The 19,605-nt window shown below is 41.7% G+C and overlaps 1 protein-coding gene across 2 annotated transcripts in view; it reads right to left on the bottom strand.

Moving 5' to 3' along the window:
• The window catches only part of PLEKHA8 (pleckstrin homology domain containing A8), a 73,664-nt gene that overhangs the window by 27,333 nt on the left and 26,726 nt on the right, over positions 1–19,605 (bottom strand). Inside the window, exons 2-8 of one of the 2 annotated variants that reach the window (XM_024755064.1) lie at positions 12,235–12,351; positions 11,054–11,209; positions 9,212–9,336; positions 5,920–6,078; positions 4,849–4,889; positions 2,875–3,032; positions 368–527 (exon numbers count right to left, since the gene is read on the bottom strand). In XM_024755064.1, the coding sequence (XP_024610832.1) occupies positions 368–527; positions 2,875–3,032; positions 4,849–4,889; positions 5,920–6,078; positions 9,212–9,336; positions 11,054–11,209; positions 12,235–12,351 (916 nt within the window). Of the gene's footprint in view, positions 1–54; positions 528–2,874; positions 3,033–4,848; positions 4,890–5,907; positions 6,079–9,211; positions 9,337–11,053; positions 11,210–12,234; positions 12,352–19,605 lie in introns of those variants that run through there. The other variant, XM_024755063.1, reaches the window with a different exon arrangement.

Below are 19,605 nucleotides of genomic sequence, written 5' to 3'. Positions count from 1 at the left end.
AACATTAGCATGCTCTGCAGTTCACAGGCAGTCGTGAAAACAGCTGCCCCTCTGTAGGTCAAATCATTTAACTTCATCTCACAAATATGCCCCAGTGACTGTTCTTCTATTATAACACAGTCTAATACAATCATTTTCCAAAGATAATCCACCAAAGCAAGCTAAAACTTGTTGACCGAGTGTACTCTCACAATCCGGTTCCTTCTCATCCACTGCTTCAGGCAAGGTGAACAGTAAAGCAGATGCTTGGTATGCCACATTCTCTATTCTGTTAGGATACGCCATCCCCTGAAAGGAACGCCAACATTGACTTTCCAGAAGGAAAGCTCGTATCCGACTGTCAGTGATTTTAGAGAGTACAGAATACCTGGTGTTCATGGTACTAAAGAAAGTTGGGATGACTTCTCGGCCTTCTTCCCAGTGGGCTTCTGGAGAGCTGCTTGAGGAGTGTGATTCAGACTGTGCCAAGTGGCTGTCATGATTTCCCAGGTTTTCCTCTCCATCTTCCTTTATCATTTCACGTTGGACTGTAAAGCAGGAGATACCTATCACCAACCTTTTATTTATGTATTATAAGATTACTATATATATCTATTCATTGTTGAACATTTTTAACACAGAAAAGTATACAGAAAGAAAAATCAGTGAAATACTACACATATACACACAAACAAAATTGAGTTTAAATACATGTCGATTTCCATCCAGCCTGTTTTCACTGAACGGTATATCATGAATATTTTCATTATCATTCAATACTCTTCAAAACATGGTTTTAATGACCATGTAATATTGACTCATGTTTATGTGGCGGGCATTTAGGTAGTTTCTAAACTTTCAGTATTATAAATAGAGTTGACCCTCAATATTAGTGTATTCTGTCTTTGTGGATTTGCCTACTTGCTGAAGTTTATTTGTAATACTAAAATCAATGTTCATGGCACTCTTGCAGTCATTTTGGATATGTGCAGAGTAGTGAAAAAATTTGAGTTACCTGACACGCATGTTCCCAGCTGAGGTCGAACAAGGTGACACTCTGCCTTCTTGTTTCACCTTTCCTACTGTACGCAAATGTGTTTATTTAGTGCCATTTTTTTTTTTGCATTTTTGTGCATTTTGTTGTTGATTTTGCTGTTTAAAAGGACCCCCAAGTGTAGTGCTGCCTAGTGTTCCTAAGCACAAGAAGGCTGTGATGTGCCTTATGGAAAAACACGTGTCATATAAGCTTATATAAGATAAGCTTCGTGGGCTTCCCTGGTGGCGCAGTGGTTGAGAGTCCGCCTGCCGATGCAGGGGACGTGGGTTTGTGCCCCGGTCCGGGAGGATTCCACGTGCCGCGGAGCGCTTAAAAAAAAACAACAAAAAAAGAAAAAAAAAAAAGCGCACAAAAAAAAAAAAAAAAAAAAAAAAAAAAAGAGATAAGCTTCGTTCAGGCATGAGTTATAGTGCTGTTGGCCATGGGTTCAATGTTAATGAGTCAACAATATATATAAACAAGGTATCTTTTTTTTTTTCCTTTAGGAGGAGGGACTCTTTTCTTTTTAATTTTTATTGGAGTAGAGTTGGTTTACAATGTTGTGTTAGTTTCAGGTGTACAGCAAAGTGAATCAGTTATACATATACATATATCCACTCTTTTTTAGATTCTTTTCCCATATAGGCCATTACAGAGTACTGAGTAGAGTCCCCTGTGCTATACAGTAGTTCCTTATTAGTTACCTATTTTATACATAGTAGTATGTATATGTCAATCCCAATCTTCCAATTTATCCCTCTCCCCAACAAGGTGTCTTTAAACAGAAACACACAAAACAACAATATGTTCTGATCAGCTGATGAAAATGTGAAAAGAGGCTTGCAGGAACCTAACCATGTATTTCCCCTAGGAGCAACGGTTCAGTATTTTCTAATTCAGTGTTTGCGGTGACTTTATAGAACAAAACTACCATGAGTAATGAGAATTAACTGTAATGTCATAAAGGACATCCCTGTCCATATATATTTGTCTTTAAATCTGACTATTCCCTGAGGACAAATTCCTAGAAAAAAATTATTGGGTCAAATAAATAATAGTACTGTTTTGACAGAAATTCTCCTGTCTATTATTTTCTCAAGGGATAAGACTTCAGTGATGTATGGATTGCTTGCTGCAGGTTAACAGCTATGAAAATGCATCTTTTCTTCCTCCCACTCACCAGAGTAGATGAGGAGGAAACTTTAAAAAAAATTTTATTTTCAAACTATTTAGTACACACTTATAACACAATTAAAAACTCTAAGATGGTTGTCATGGACTGATCTGAAGTTGGTTTCAGTAGCTAGAGCCAATGAAATTAGTAAATCGAAAAGGGCAGCACTTTCAACTACAGGTTATTACCTAAAACTTGGGAATTTGGCTTGATGAACACAGAGACGGCCAGGCGAAAGTCTGATGGTGGCTGGTGAATTCAGACATCCTCAGGCTTCACCAGAAACCAGGAGGATGGAAAACTGAACTGCCATAACTCTGCAGACTCTTAAGCTCACATCATAGTCTATGTTCAATGGACTTTGAAATTCTGAGCAGAAGGCCCTAATACTCATACTCTCTAAAAAGTCAGCACAGACAGCTACAGCTCACTGAAGCCCATGGACATCACAGCTAAGAACAGTGAGTGGGAAACTCCTCTTCATTCTGCCTTTTCAATAGGGGGGTCAGGTGGGATGGCAGAACGTTTTCAAGTGAACTCTGTTATCTTACGAACAGCTGCCTCGGGAGCTACCTAGCACGCTGTCTTGAGGTCAATCCCTATCAAGTGTCGCATCATGGATAATGAATCAAAGCCCCATGATCCTTTTATTCAATGGTTTGCCTCACATCTTTTTTGTTTTTACCTGTTATATTATCATCTGTATTTTCTTCACTTGATATGCTGCGATCTGTCTCTGCAGGTTTCAAACATAAGGAGCTCTTGTTTTTCATTAGGATTTCTTCACCATCATTTATCTCCATATGTAAAGATCCGTTCTCACAGCTGTTTAACTCTGTTTGCCTAAAATTTTTTTAAAAGGAGAAAAGCCAAGAAGTCCAATTATTTGGTCATAAATAGACTGCACAGATAGATCCTATTCTGAGGGATGGGGAAGGGTCCACAACCACAATGACCAACTCCTTTTAATGCTGATTGAAAAACAGAACTGTTAAATCAAGCCAAATCTCTCACCCCACCCTCCTGCCTCAAAGGCAGGTATCCTCCTGTGCTGGGAGCAGGCCTGTCTCCAGGCTGAAGTTCAGAGACCAAAGAGCCATTCATGGCTCTTCATGCACCCTCAGCTGACTCCAACTTCCTGCTCCCCACCAGCAACAGGAAATATTCACTGATAGCACTTGGGTTTTCAATCAGCTTTTCTACAGGTACCACATTCAACACTTTTTCTCACTTTCCTCAGCTTCTCCCTGGAAGGTTTTTTTCCTCTCTCCTCACCTCTCAAATCACTGGCCACTTTCATTTGTTTGCCTAGCAGTTAACTGTCTAGAAGCCACAGCTGTGGTCAAGGAAGACAAAAAAACCCCAGGAGGACACAATACATCCTGAGTATCTGTTGCTCTTTAGGGTAACATAAAAGGCTATTTAACATGCAAGTGAAATAACTGATTCTGTTAAAGGGACAATCATAACATCTTATTATAAATAACTAGACTCAGCCAAATTAGAACAAAACCATTTTCTTCTAATAAGAATAAAGGGAAAAGGTCCAAGCTACATGTTGACTCCAGGAAAAGCATTTGTTTTTCTAAAAAAAATACCGTATTTCAACTTGGCAATTAAAAATATAGGAGTATATTGATGAAATACCTCAAAAGAAAACAAAAAGTCTACAAAGATGTTCCTAGTAGAAATATTTAGATCAGGAGAAAATTATTAACCAAATTGGGGAACAATCCTTGTACTAAAGAAACAAACAACTGTATATAAAGAGATGAAAATATTAAATAATAACTTGAAAGGACAAATACATGGACAATGTCAAAATACAGGAATGCTTATATGAAATAATAACTGAATAAAGACCCTAAATAATAGGAACACAACTGTGTAAACGTGTACTTTTTTTCAGTAGTTCAGATTTTGATATTATGTTCTTTTTCCAACCTGTAAAGCTACCTAAGATTTTTATTTTTAAATGAAACAAAATAGCACTGTCTTTTCTGATAAAACCACATTTAAATCAATGCTCGGCTCCTTCACAAGAGAGGAGGTTCCAATGCTCAGTACAACAGAGAAATGAAAAGTTATTAGATGTGGTGGGTGAGATCCATATCCTGGGGAAATGCAAACATCTTCCCTAGTAGTCAGTGCTGAATGAAAGATTTGCAGTGCTTCAGGTTCACCTCTGGTATCATCTCAAACCATGAGAAAAACCACCACATGATTTCTTTCCTTTTCTTTTTAAAATTTATTTATTATTTTTGGCTGTGTTGGGTCATTGTTGCTGCACATGGGCTTTCTCTAGTTGCAGTGAGCAGGGGCTACTCTTTGTAGCTGTGCATGGGCTTCTCAATGTGGTGGCTTCTCTTGTTGTGGAGCACGGGCTCTAGAGCACGTGGGCTTCAGTAGATGCGGCGCGTGGGCTCTAGAGCACAGGCTCAGTAGTTGTGGCACACGGGCTTAGTTGCTCCGCAGCAAGTGGGATCTTCCCGGACTAGGGCTCGAACCCGTGTCCCCTGCATTGGCGGGCGGATTCTTAACCACTGCACCACCAGGGAAGCCCACCACATGATTTCTTAAAAAAAAAAAAAAACAAGGAATACCAATATCCTTATTTTATATTTTTAGAAAGAAGAAAAAACAAAAAATGTTACTGTACCTTTCCAATGAATTATGAATTGGTACAATAGGATGTTTCATCTTTAAAAGAAGCAAAGAAAAGAAAATTCACATGTTAAACTCCCAACAGAATATATTTAGAGTTTTATCACATATGAAAGTGGTAAATATGATCATAACACACACTGCCCCACTCAAGAGGAATAATTTTAGGTCTTCCCAAAAGAAAGGAGTCATTGATCCCAACCAGTCTCAAATAAGGATACCCAAATTTCTAAGAAAAAGGAAGATGGTCTTTTGAAGGGCCTAATTACCATATTTATACCCTTGGTGGTTAGCTTTCTTGTAATTACTATTACACTCATTAAATATTATTAAATACCAAACTATGATACAGCATTGTATCAAACACTGGAAGCATAAAGGTAAACAGTATGGGGTTCTTGCCCTTAAGGTACTTTCAATATAGAATAAGGCTAAAATAGGGGTATGTGTAGAGGAGGAACTCTTAGCCCAACTAAGGGATTCAGGGAAAGAGAGATTAAATTTTGAAGGATGAATAAGAGCTAAGCAGGGCAAGACAGGTGAGAAGGGCATTCTTGGTACTGGGAAATGGCCCAAAGAAGTGGGGGAGCTACAAGCAGTTAATACATTCAAGCCAGGTTATGAAAAAGAAAGAGGTTGGTGATGTGGGAAGGGGCTAAGACGTTTTGACTTTAACCTGTAGGCAATGAGGGAGCCACTAAAAGGTTTAGGTAAAGTGGCCCAATTTACACTGCATGAACAGAAACACTGTAGGCTGCCTCAAGAGTCGAGCTGAAGGCAACTAGTTAGAAGGCTGTCACCAATCTCAGCAAGACTCCCTGGACAAGGAGGCTGGAGACAAGAAACTAGCTACATCAGAGAGAGACATGTTCAGGTGGTAAAACTGCCAACACTAACTGACTGGATACAAGGGACTAAGGGCATATATAATAGTGGACATAAAAGAAAGTCCACTACAAAAATGTCTTTATCAGTTGCCAAAGGGTGATGGAGAACTTAGCTCAGTATATCACTTTCTTAACTTTTCATCATGCCCTACTGCAGCCAAGCTGACCTGGTCTGTTACCTTGTTGGACTTGAGCATGGCCAGCTGAGGTGATCCTGGGGGAGTGCGATAGAGCAGCTCAGAAGTGAAGGCTGCGTTTGCGATCTGCATGCATTCTTCCAAAGTCTTCAGAAAAGTATTGCAGGTTGATTTCAGCAGAGTTCCCACATCAATTCCCTCCTACAAAACAACCAGGGTGAAGACTCCTTTACCTTGCCAAAAAGGAAAAAGCCCAGTTGTGGAATGTCCTTAGAGGTTTTATCCAGCTAATAACGGGTGATAACAATAATCATGTACCCGTCTATTTTGCTGGACAAATATGTGTATCAGTTATAAAAGAAAAAGACTGAGCAAGTCCAACTTATCTATTAATCATACTCAAGCCCTACCCTCAATCTGCCCTTCATGCTCACCCACCACTCCAACTGAAGGCAACGACTTCTCTCAACTCAACAACACTATATGACAGCACTTTTTCAGGTGCTAGGCGCTGAGCCCTTGTGGAGTTTGCGGTCTCTAAGGGGTGGCAGACACCAAACAGAATTACATGGACTAAAGACCAGGGGGATCAATGGAAAAATGTCTCCCACTGTCTGAGTAAAAATGAAGTTCTAGAGTAGAAGCATTAGAAACCACAAATCACAGTACAGATGAGTCTTTCAGTAAAGATGAGTCTAAGAGGTTTCAGCAACTGGAATTATTCTGAATATCTAATCATTTTTTTCTCCAAGTTATTTCACTTGCTCAGGTTGTTTTTCCTCTGGATATTGATATTAATAAGTTGTTCAGGAAACTGAGGCTACCCGCTGACTAGAGAGTTTGGTAACCACATCTTAGTGGTATTAAAGTTACCAGATTGGGCCCAAGATGGAGTCACTCATGCTAAGTCTCACAACAGCAAACCAAAAACTTATCCAAGTTTCTATGCTGGGCTCTCCCAGAAAAGGCAGGCCTAGGTCAACCAATCAGTGCTTGCCTGCTCAGCACAAGTTAGTGAGTGTACTGACCTGGCTCCAAGACTTCCCTTTGCTCCATATAAGAAAAGTAACCCTGCTTTAACCATTCAGCAAATGCCCAGTATAACTTCCTTGTTCCTGTTCACTTTGGTCCATAAAGATCTCTAGCCTGGTACAGCTCTTCACAGCTCCTTTCTATCTGCTAGACTGGATGCTGCCCGATTTATGAATTGCTGAATAAAGCTAATAAGATCTTTAAATTTTACTCAGTTGAATTTTGTTCTTTAACCATAGCCTCTATAGTTTCCTCAATTTTGTATTTCTAACAAGCTAGATGTTACTGGTCGTGAACCACTATTTTTCAGACACCAATTACAATGTGTGGTTTTTTTTCCACACCACCAAGAAATTCTTGGACACCAGCTGGGTGTCTTACAATTCTGACACAATTTACCTGGAAATAGTGTCAGATCTCACAGGTTAAGCGCTCAGTCCTACAAGACTGCTCCCCACCCCCACTTCAGACACCAATGGCAAGTTCAGGGTGTCACTTGTACTACTGACTGACCCACTCTAGAATGAAGATTCCAACAACCCCCTCCTTGTGTTTAGTTACTTTGCCAGAGCAGCTCATAGAACTAAAAGAAACATTTAACTTATTAGACTGCCAGTATATTATAAAAGCATATAACTCAGGAACAGCCAGATGGAAGAGATGCATAGGGCAAGGCATGTGGGAAGAGGCTTGGCACTTCCATGCTCCCTGAGTATGCCACTCTCCCCAGTCAACACATATTCACCAACTCGGGAGCTCTCCAAACCCCATGCTGTGGGTTAGGGAAGCTTCGTTAAATGGGCACGACTGATTAAATCATTGGCCAAGGGTGACTGAAGTCAATCTTCAGTCCCTCTCCCCTCCCAGGAGGTGAGGGGGTAGGAATGAAAGTTCCAACCCTCTAATCACTTGCTTGGGTCTACAGTCAACCAGAGCCTCTATCCTTAGTATTTTCCAATTAACATAACAAAGACACTTTTTATCACCTGGAAATTCCAAGGGTTATTTTTTTGGAGCTCTGTGCCAAAACCTAGACAAAGACCAAACATATATTTCTTATTATAAATCACAATATCATAACCACAGTTTCATAAGCAAGTTCCCAAGGCACTTACTATAAACACTTCCTAGAATTAAACATTGCTGTGTTCACTTTTTCCCTTCCTACTAGACCAGGGCTGCTCTACCTTGGCATCACTGGCATTTGGGGTTGGCTTATTGGAGCAGGGGATATAGGGGGAGTGGCTCTCCTATCCATTGCAGATATTAAGCAGCGTCCGGCCTCTGCCCCTTAGATGCCAACAGCACTCCCCCAGTAGTGACAACCAAAAGTGTCTCAGACGTTGCCCAATGTCTCCTGAGGACCAAAACTGCTCTGGGTTGAGAATCAATGCTCTAGTCTCTAACATCCCAAAAGCAGGACTGAAGTGTTTTGGTACCCCTCCCATCTCCCTCCCCCAGCACAGTATCTTGTACACGATAGGCAGTTGCTGAATGAGTAAGAGAGACCCCCCAAAAAGTGAGTGAAAGTTAGTTAAACCACCTTTATTAGAAAAACTTAGAGCACATATATTACTAGTAGCATAGTGATACACCACCTAAGAAAAGTAATTTAAACGCATTAATTATAATCTACAGATTCTTCATTTTGTGGGCACTGTTTTTCAGATAACTTCTCTGAGAGCAGAGCAGAGACCCCTCTCTGGTTAATGTGAACCATTCAATACATAGCTTAACACCAGATAGACCTTTTAATATATGTTTTAGAATGAGTAAATAACAATTTCATTAATAAATGATAAAAACCGCAATCCTTGCTGATGATGAAGAGAAATGAAGCTGTGTCTCTATCTTTGAAATCACTAGTCTCTACTCAAGCAGAACATCTATTTCGGTGAAATAAAATCCTGTTACAGTCTCATCAGAGGTGACAGATACATATTACTGACAGACACGATGCTGTCACCTTAGGAGCCACATGCGTAGTATAGAAGTGGCTCTGCCAGACAGCTAAGGTTATATTTTAGAAAGTTATGCAAACTGGGGAGACACATATTTTAGTACATCAGTACTAAAGTTAAAAGTTCCAAAATTATCAATTAATTAATCCTGAATTCATCCCAGGAAGGAAAACTATACGCTTCCATATGCTGAAATGCACACACTTCTCTTTGTTGAAGTCTGTCACTTTTTTTCTCTGAAAAACAGTAAATTCCAAGGTAGGGATTATGTGAGAATAAGCAGCACCTGTAAGCAACATCTGGCGCTACTTGTCACGTGGCTAAGAAGAACGGTATTTTACCTCAGAATTGGACACACCAGTTGCGGTCACTTCTTTTGTTTTATCTACTTGCCGAACAAGAAGATCACAGTAGAGTCTTAGTTCCGACATTTTAGTTTTCAAGTTTTCAGTGTTTTCAGCAAACTCTAAATAACAAAATGATGAAAACGTAATTCCCAGAATAAATAACTGATATACTAGTTAGCATACTATACAGATAAGTGAAATATAATCTATGCCTAAAGTCAGATGTTTATAGTATGGGTTACAGATATGACATATTTGAAGTTATGGGAGCAAGAAAAAGAGAAAAAGGAGATTTCTAGTCTTCTGAAGTAATCTACACTATTTCTTGAGCCAACATATTTAATGATCACCAGTACAGGAAGAAGGAGACAGTATACCTCTGATCCACTTGTGTCAGAACTGGGAACAGTCAAGGGTTCAGGGTTTTGGTCTCAGTTCTGCCACAGTTTTCCTATCTGTAAAATGGGGTCACAGCTATCTATCCAGTGCTCAAAACTGGGAAACAGTGTTCAGTAACATGCAATTACCACTAATAAGACAGCTTGTGAATTCAGAGGACTGGTCCAGCATGCTGCCTGGCAAGGTGAACGGCACCCTCTGCACACCTGCTGCTCCTTCATTAGCACGGCACTCCAGCCATCCTGGCGCTGAGGGCTCGGCTACAATCATAACTGCCTCTGCTTGCTTCTCCGTGAAAAAGCTGCACATTACCACCTGATCTGAGTCAGAGCTGACAGTGTCTAGAATTTGCTCTCGACTTAGCATTGAAAAACAACCAACAAATAGGTCATTTTACTGTGTCTACTTGAAGAGTTAAGCACATCTGCCATATGTGTCATGAGAAAGGTCCCCTGAAACACTTGTTCCCAGAGGCCCCTCTCTCCCACCAATCTTTTCAGGTGTACATTTGAGGCTGGGGGGCTGGGAAGGCAGAGCTCAGGCAGTAAGCCCTGGCACTCGTGACCCAGGCAAAATAGAAAGTTATGCCATGGTTCTCAGGAGACCTAATGATGTTGAGTCAATGAGCATTAAGCAGCAGCAACCTGACAATTAAGTATCCATCTACCCCAGGAACAGGGCGGGGAAAGCGGGGTGTTACTGCAGGAAATACCAGATCCAAGGCTTCTCTGGCTCAGCTACTCTTTACCACAAGTCAACTTTGTGCCAGACAAGGTACCTCATGGTAATCCTTCTAAGATAGGTAATTACCTCTTTTCAAAATATAAGGAAACTGAAGATTAGAGAGGTTAAGTGACCTATGTCAAGGTCACAAAGCCATGATTTGAACCCAGTTGTATCTGGCTCCAAAACCTGCATTCTTTCTACTATGACATGCTAAGAAAGAAGACTCAGGTATAGACTGTTTAAGGTCCACTGAGATATACAGCATTTGCATGATATAAAGAGCTGGCTATGGGGGCTTCCCTGGGGGTGCAGTGGTTGAGAATCTGCCTGCCAAAGTAGGGGACACGGGTTCGAGCCCTGGTCTGGGAAGATCCCACATGCCGCAGAGCAACTAGGCCCGTAAGCCATGGCCGCTGAGCCTGCGCGTCCGGAGCCTGTGCTCCGCAACAAGAGAGGCAGCGATAGTGAGAGGCCGGCGCACCGCGATGAAGAGTGGCCCCTGTTTGCCGCAACTAGAGAAAGCCCTCACACAGAAACGAAGACCCAACACAGCCAAAAATAAATAAGTAAAATACTGAATACATAACTACTTTAAAAAAAAAAAAGCTGGCTATGGCTAGGTGGTCAGAAGCAAGATAACAAATATGGGAACCCAGAGATGCCACTAGGTGATTCCCAGGGTTCCCAGTCCAGAGGACAATCAATACTTGCCTTTTTCTTTCTGGGTCCTACTGTCTGTCAGGCAAGCCTTGGCTGACCCTAAGGCTACCAGCCACCGTTGTCTCTCAGCCACACTTCTGGCCTTCAGGTAGAAATATTGTTCCCCAGGGATTATCAGGTCCATGCGTGTGTTATCTACAGAATGAACTGGAAGCAAGGCATAGGGAGGTCAGAAACCCAGAAAAGCCCTATCTGGGTAGCCTCCACTCCATCCAAATTCTTGAGCTTAACTGGCGCGCCAGTCACTGAGAGCTTCCTCCAAGAGAGGATGTCAGCCCTTACTACTTCTCCTGGTTTATTTATCTCTTCCTAGAGGTCTCTGCTAATGGAGAAGGAAAACTCTGCAATTGGCTCCAAGGTCTCACCAGGACTTTGGCCTAAAAAAGAATCACCTAAATCTCCTTAGGATCATTTATAAGAGGAGAGAGGAAAAATCTCTCTTCTGGTGTGTGTGTGTGTGTGTAAAGTATGCTGCTCTGCCACCAAAAAGGCTTGATGCAAACAAGTAAGGATGTACTCTTTCTCTCCTTGGGTTATTGAAAAGCAATCAAGAACACCACATCTTTCCTTTCTACTTTCCTTCACTAGTCCTATCAAAAACGTGAGAATTCCCTTAGAACACTTTAGGAGAGGAAGCAAGTAAGCCACACTCTCCTTCACCCCCAGCCCCGTGCCCCAAATTCCCCTCTAGTCGGTTTCTGAGCCACATCCCCTCAGCATGTCTCAAGATTCTCAAAACCAAGAAGAAAAGGCTATTTGCAGGTCTGTTAGGTGTTTGCTTGTTTAGTTTTGAGCATGGTGGTGGTGGTGAGAAGGTGTGTATGCGTCGTGACTTAAACACAGAAGTGTTTGATGTTGCAATAAAAAGACAAATAAGCTTAGCAAACTGCCACAAGCCCGAGGGGAGCAGGTGACCAAGGAATGAGCACTACATGTGTGGTTACTAAGCACATTGCTCTCATTTATTCTGACTTCCTCTAAACCAAGCTCCTTGTAAAAACTCGCTGCAGTTTTAGGTCTGACTTGTAAGACTTTTTCTGGGGGACGTAACATTATATATCTTTATACTATGGGAGCAGCAAAGAAAGGCACACAGAAGCCAGTGGTTTTTTTTTTATTTTGGGGGAGAAACAGAAAGAAAAATAAAACCTGCAAGTGTCTTGGCTTCTCACCTTGAATTTCACACACCGCCATCTGGATGCTCCCTTTGCAGCCTTTCCAAGCATCTTCAGGAGAATCATAATAAGATAATATTCCCCCACAGAGAAGGAACCACCGAGGCTGCCAACCTGAAAACAGAAGCAAGAGCATGGTCTCAATTACTGCTTCCCAGGACACAGGAATAGGACCTAACAAAGGATGCTGGATTCTAGCTCCAAGGAACTTACATTCTGGGGGAAAATTCTAAGGGAAAGAAATAAGTTAGAAAAGATCTGTATGTTTGATCTCATTTTTGCATAGAAGTCTGGAAGGATCAGCAATAAATATGGTGATGATTCTCTAGGTAATGGGATTACTTATGATTTTTATTCCTTTTTCCCCCTAATACAGTACTAGTAATCTTTGATTTTTACTTTTTCTAAGATAAAAGATTAGTATTTTCCAAAGATTATTGTTAACATCCTTGCTCTCCCTCCTCCCCTCTGGTTAAGAAAAATTATTTCAAACCTAGAAATGAGAGAAAAGATTATGCTGCCCTTTCAACATCATGCGAAGTGCTGTCTAATACGCCTGCCTAGGGTCATATGTTCCCTAAGGAAAGATAACTTTAAACTTACTATTTGGTATTGATCCACTGAAATGGAATAATCTTAAAACATTCAAGGGCTTAACTACTTTTACTTCACAGCATTTCAGGGGACGAACCATATTCAGTGGAAACACACATCTTATCTAGTCCTCTTACACAACCTATGTTCTAGTCAAACCAAACTTACTTGCTGTGTGCCTGCCTCAGGGCTTTTGCTCAGACTGGATCTTCCTAAAATGTCATCCCTGACTACCTCTGCATAAGCCTTGTTAGTCTCCTCATCAGATGTATTTTTTCCTTCTCTGAAATGCCATAGGCTTTTAAGGATACATTTCTCTCACTAGACTCTTCTACAGCTGAGACAGCTGGAGCGAAGGCTGGTAGGCGCTTTGCGCAGAGCCCCAAGGGCTGCTCAGGTACATACCTGATGGGCCCTTGGGAATTGACTCACACCAGCTAAATACGTAAGTCACCAACTGATGTCACAGTAGTATTGTTAGGGAACCACTAACTGAAACCGCCCACCCTGGCCAGGCAGAATAATAACTGCTTGCATGAGTTATCTCACAACAGGAGGTCTCGATAAGAAACACGGAACTGACCAGCTACCACCAGCTGGCAGAAATCGGGAGGGGCCAAAAGGAGGGAGGAGATGCCAGCCATAATATGTCCTGCCGATGTCCCAGAAACCCACCTTGACTGAGAGATGCGTGCGTCACCAGGAATTGGACCAAATATGGGCACAAGCAAGATGACTGGCCAGAGACGACCCGGCAAGCTAACCTTACCATTACCATAAAACCTGAGATGTGAGCTACGTGGCAGAGCAGTTCTCCTGGGTTTCCTTTCCCTGCTGCTCTCCCCCGCCGGGGGGCCCTTCCCAATAAAGTCTTTTGCTTTGTCAGCATGTGTGTCTCCTCGGACAATTCATTCCCGGGTGTTAGACAAGAGCCCACTCTTGGGCCCTGGAAGGGGTTCCCCTTCTGGTAACAGCATCGATTTATTACGTTATAACAGAAGATCAGTGCACTTCCTGGAGCACCCATAGCCTAAGATCATAGTTCAGGGAAACTTACATTTTTAATCAGGAGGCTGAATGGTCAGCACTAAATCTAAGCTCAGGCACAGGAGTTAGGTGGCAAGCGAGATGTTTCACTCATCATTTACTTCATCAGGGTCTGCTTTCTAGGAACCAGAACACTCAGGCCTGCTCAGGTACCACATCTCTCACTTCCTTAAACAAAATTGGATAAAGACCAATTCTCAATATCCACCCTCACACCAGTCACTGAAATACCCTTCCCTATAAGCCTTCTCAATCAAAGATGAGTAACATCTTTGTTACTCATGGCTTATGTTCCTCTTATTCCATCTTATACTGGGGACTTCCTTCCCAGCGATGAACCTAGACCCTTTACTGGACATCAGGAGCCCCACGGCCTTATCTCAACACCCCCACAAGTTGATTACTGGCTAGAAAACCTCTTGGGGTGAACTTGAAAATTTTATTTCAGAAGGTGATGCTTCCTGACCTTGGCTTCAAATTCTACGGAAACACAAACCCGAGGGCTACTATTCTTGGCACAGACATTACAACCCAGGAAATCAAACTGATCATCAGATTGTCTTGTTGGGTAGATAACCAACACTCCTGGAGTCAGATATTATTAGTGATATTGTAGCCCTTTGCAAGAGAGTCATTATTTATACCTTATGCCATCTCCCCTCACTGAAACAGAAGAATCAATCCCTAAGAATCTGAGAAACGGAAAGGGCCTTTGAAATCACCTAGTCCGACCAGCTCATTTTACAGAGAAGGAAACCAATCCCAGGTAGATTAAGTGACCTGTCTAAAGTCACACAGGAAGTACGTAACAGAGTTGGGAAGAAAATTATGTCTTTCTAACACTGTCCCTCCTGGCATAACAACCCCCAAACCTTGACTCCCCATTGCTAGAAAGCTATCCTGGTACAGAACAGTAGCATCTTCTCCCTTACAGCTCAACTCCCATGATTATGTTTGGTGTGAACACTCTCCAAATCCACTATGACTCTCAAGTAGAGGGAGTTCAGCATACCCGCAATCATCATATTTTAAAATTTAGGACCCCATCTGTATTAGTCTTGGTTCTCCAAATAAACAGAACCAATAATGTGTATGTAAATCTATATATAATTTATTATAAGGAATTTTCTCATGCAATTATAGAGGCTGCAAAATTCCAACATCTGCAGTCAGCAAGCTAGAGAATCAGGAGAGCCAATCTGTAATTCCAGTCCAAAAGTCATCAGGCTTGAGACCCAAGAAGAGCCAGTGTTTCAGTGAGACTGAGAAAACCGGAAAAGACCAGTATCCCAGCTCAACAATCAAGCAGGAGGAGCTACCCCTTACTCAGCCTTTTTGTTCTACTTAGGTCTCCGACTGACTGGATGAGATCCACTCACACTAGGGAAAGCGATTTACTTTACTCAGTCTATCAGTTCAAATGTTAATCTCATCCAGAAACACCCTCAGACACACCCAGAATGATGTTAGGTCAAATGTCTGGGCGCCCCATGGCCCAGGCAAGTTGACACAAAAAATTAACCATCACATACCATTAATTTGAAGATAAACTAAAATATTTGCATGTGATGTGACCGACAAGGCTTAATTTCCAAAATACACAAATAGCTCATACAACTCAATAACAAAAAACAAACAACCCAATCAAAAAATGGGCAGAAGACCTAAACAGTCATTTCTCCAAAGAAGACATACAGATGACCAATAGGCACATGAAAGGATGCTCAATATCACTAATTATCAGAGAAATGCAAATCAAAACTACCATGAGGTGTCACCTCACACCGGCCAGAATGGCCATCATTAAAAAGTCTACAAATAATAAATGCTGGAGAGGGTGTGGAGAAAAGGGAACCCTGCTACACTGATGGTGGGAATGTAAATTGGTGCAGCCACTATGGAAAACAGTATGGGGGTTTCTTAAAAAACTAAAAACAGAGTTACTGTATGATCCAGCCATCCCACTCCTGGGCATATATCTGGAAAAGACTCTAATTCAAAAAGCTACATGCACCCCTATGTTCACAGCAGCACTATTTACAATAGCCATCGACAGATGAATGGATAAAGAAGATGTGGTGTGTGTACACACACACACAAAGGAATACTCAGCCATAAAAAAGAATGAAAAAATTCCATTTACAGCTACACGGATGGACCTAGAGATTATCATACTAAGTGAAGTAAATCAGACAGAGAAAGACAAATATCATATGATATCACTTATGTGTGAAATCTAAAATAAGATACGAATGAACTTACAAAACAGTCATAGACTCAGACATAGAAAACAAACATGGTTATCAAAGGGTTATCAAAGGGGGAGGGATAAATTAGGAGTTTGGGATTAGCAGATGCAAACTACTGTATAGAAAATAGATAAACAACAAGGTCCTAATGTATAGCACAGGGAACTGTATTCAATATCTCTTCTAACAACATATAATGGAAAAGAATATGAAAAAGAAAATATATATATATAACTGAGTCACTTTGCTGTATACCAGAAACTAACACATTGTAAATCAATTATACTTCAATTAAAAAAAACAAAAAATAACCTGCCCATTAAGCAATGACATGATACTCATTCTCAGATGCTTCATGACTTCAGAGCTGTTGGAATGTGAAAAAAAATGCCTAAAAATTGAAAAAATGTGGTATAAACTAGGTTTATCTTACAGGAATCTGAAAAATGTTAAATAACCCAAACACACACACGCACAGCACAGCTGCAATATATTTTAAAAGTAGCTTGTAAATGATAATAGTAACTGAAATAATACCTTCTCTGTAACAGGTTCTGTATTTACCTAGGAAAAGTTATAATGACACTAGAAGAGTTTCAATTATTTTATTCTGTAGTTTGTAACTATAAAAACTATGACCAAGAAAAACTTTTCCTTAAAGCATAAAGTTCCTAGAATTTCAGAAGGCGTGTTAAGAGACCACAGATGTCTCATTCCCATTACCTGAGATTTAATGGCAGAGCAATGGAGAGTCCAGAGTAATGTAGAGACACACTGCTCTTTCACGATGTACACTCCTGGGAAGCTCAGATACAGCTCAGGAATGATGCATGAATTGCATGAGAAAAGAGGCATGCATGATGAAGAGGCCATTAATGCACTTCCTGTTTTAAATTAATCTGCTGTTACCTTGGTTTGGGTGATGGCTAATTTTATGTATGAACTTGACTGGCCTACCAGATGCTCAGATAGCTGGTAAACCATTATTTCTGGGTGTGTCTGTGAGGGGGTCTCTGGGAGATATTAGCATTTGGATCAGCAGACTGAGTAAAGATTGCCATCAACAATGCGGGTGGACATCATCCAATCTAATGAGGGCCTGAGTAGAACAGAAAGGCAGAGGAAGGGTGAATCTCCTCTCTGTGCCTGAGCTGCAACATCCATCTTCTCCTGCCCTGGACACTGATGCTCCTCATTCTTGGGCTTTTAGACTCAGACCAGGACTTGAACCATCCACCACCCTCGATTCTCAGGCCTGTAAACTCAGACTGAATTGTGTTACCAGCCTTCCTGGTTCTCCAGCTTGCTGAGAAAAGACTGTAGGACTTCACAATCTCCATAACTGCATGAGCCAATTCCTATCATAAATCTCCTCATATGTATATATATGGTTCTGTTTCTCTGGAGAACCCTAATACACTTGAAAATGATAAAATATTCAAGGTAACAAAAGAGCAGATGAAAACTGTGGGTCTATACCAGTCCCTGATCCATTCAATTACCATTAGACTATCTTCCTGTCCAACCCTACTCCCTTTTTTTTTGCCATCTCTTACTAGCCATGGAAAGTGGTGTCAGCCAAACTCCCTGCTCAGAAGATTAGACAAGAAACTTCCATGAGCAGGGAAAAGTTTTAGCTCATATAAGCTACCGCTGCCAGGGATGGGCTAGGGGGTTAAAGTATTTAAATGCCAATTTCACATATTTTGTATTATCTTGGATTATTTCACTATAGAAGGTACAGTGGACATTTATTTTTGGCAACCCAGCATCCACCTCCCACATTTCTGTTCCTGAAAACCCCCTTCTGCACACTCTATCCAGGTAGTTTGGGTTGCGCTGACTAGCCCCAGGGTGGGCCTATGATTCAGGCTTAAATGGAGCTTCACATCCCCTTTCCTCAATGATATGTTCCAAGACAGGCAAGGGATCCAACCAGAAATAATTCTGGGACTTTTGCTGGGACTGGGGAAAGGTGGAGAGAAATGGAGACTGTCTCTCTTTTTTCTTTGGTCTCAAAGATGTTTACCTGGAGCTGCTGGAAGTCATTTTGCCATCACATGGACCTAAACATGATCGACACACACTAGGAAAGCGGGTGGGAGGATCTGAGGGAGGCAGGGAAAGGAAGCAAATCTAGATGACATTTTTTGAACACTTTGATCAGACTGTGTAATACCTATAGATAAGATACCCTCTGGACTTTTCAGTTACATGGACTAATAGATGTCCATTGTTCACTTCAACCCTGAGTTGGATTTTTCTTTAATATTTCTAAGGTATCACATGATTATCTCACTAAATGTATAAAAAGCATTTGACAGAATCTAATACCCTTTCATAATAAAAACTCTTAAACTAGGTGTAGAAGGGAACTTCTTCAACCTGATAAAGGCATCTACAAAAACCCCACAGCTAACATCACACCCAATGACAAAGGACTGGATGTTTTCCCCTGAGATCAGGAATAAGATAAAGATGCTTGCTTTCACCACTTCTATTTAACACTGTATTGGAGGTTCTAGCCAGGGCAATTAGACTACAAAAGGCATCCAGAGAGGAAGGGAAGAAGCAAATCTACCTCTATTCACAGACATGCTCCTGTATATTAAACAAACAAACAAAAAAAGGAATCCACTTACTTAAAAAACTATTATTAGAATAAATAAGTTCAGCAAAGTTGCAAGATATAAGACCAATACATGCGGAAGACCTTCAAGATGGCAAAGGAGTAAGATGTGCAGATCACCTTCCTCCTCACAAATACATCAAAAATACGTCTACATCTGGAACAGCTCCTACAGAACACCCACTGAACGCTGGCAGAAGACCTCAGACCTCCCAAAAGGCTAGAAACTCTGCATGTACCTGGGTAGGGCAAAAGGAAAAAGAGACACACAAAAAAAGGCATGTGACCTGCATGTCTGGGAGGGAGCTGTGAAGGAGGAAAACTTTCCACACACTAGGAGGCCCCCTCACTGGTGGAGACAAGGGGTGGCGGGGTGGGGGGAGGCTTTGGAGCCACGGAAGAGAGTGCAGTAACAGGGGTGCAGAGGGCAAAGCAGAGAGATTCCCGCACAGAGAATCGGTGCCGACCAGCACTCACCAGCCTGAGAGGCTTGTCTTCTCACCTGCCGGGGCGGCTGGGGGCTGGGAGCTGAGGCTCGGGCTTTGGAGGTCGGATCCCAGGGAGAGGACTGGGGTTGGCTGCGTGAACACAGCCTGAAGGGGGCTAGTACACCACAGCTAGCCGCGAGGGAGTCCAGGAAAAAGTCTCAAACTGCCTAAGAGTAAAGAGACCACTGTTTCGGGGTGCGCGAGGAGAGGGGATTCAGAGCACCGCCTAAACGAGCTCAAGAGATGGGCGCGAGCCGCGTCTATCATTGCGGACCCCAGAGACGGGCATGAGAGACTAAGGCTGCTGCTGCAGCCACCAAGAAGCCTGTGTGCAAGCACAGGTCACTATCCGCACCTCCTT

The sequence above is a fragment of the Neophocaena asiaeorientalis genome, unplaced genomic scaffold (genome assembly GCF_003031525.2).
Source record: "Neophocaena asiaeorientalis asiaeorientalis breed wild unplaced genomic scaffold, Neophocaena_asiaeorientalis_V1.1 scaffold36, whole genome shotgun sequence".
In the NCBI taxonomy this organism is placed as follows: domain Eukaryota; kingdom Metazoa; phylum Chordata; class Mammalia; order Artiodactyla; family Phocoenidae; genus Neophocaena; species Neophocaena asiaeorientalis.
This window is presented reverse-complemented; position numbering and strand designations above follow the sequence as displayed.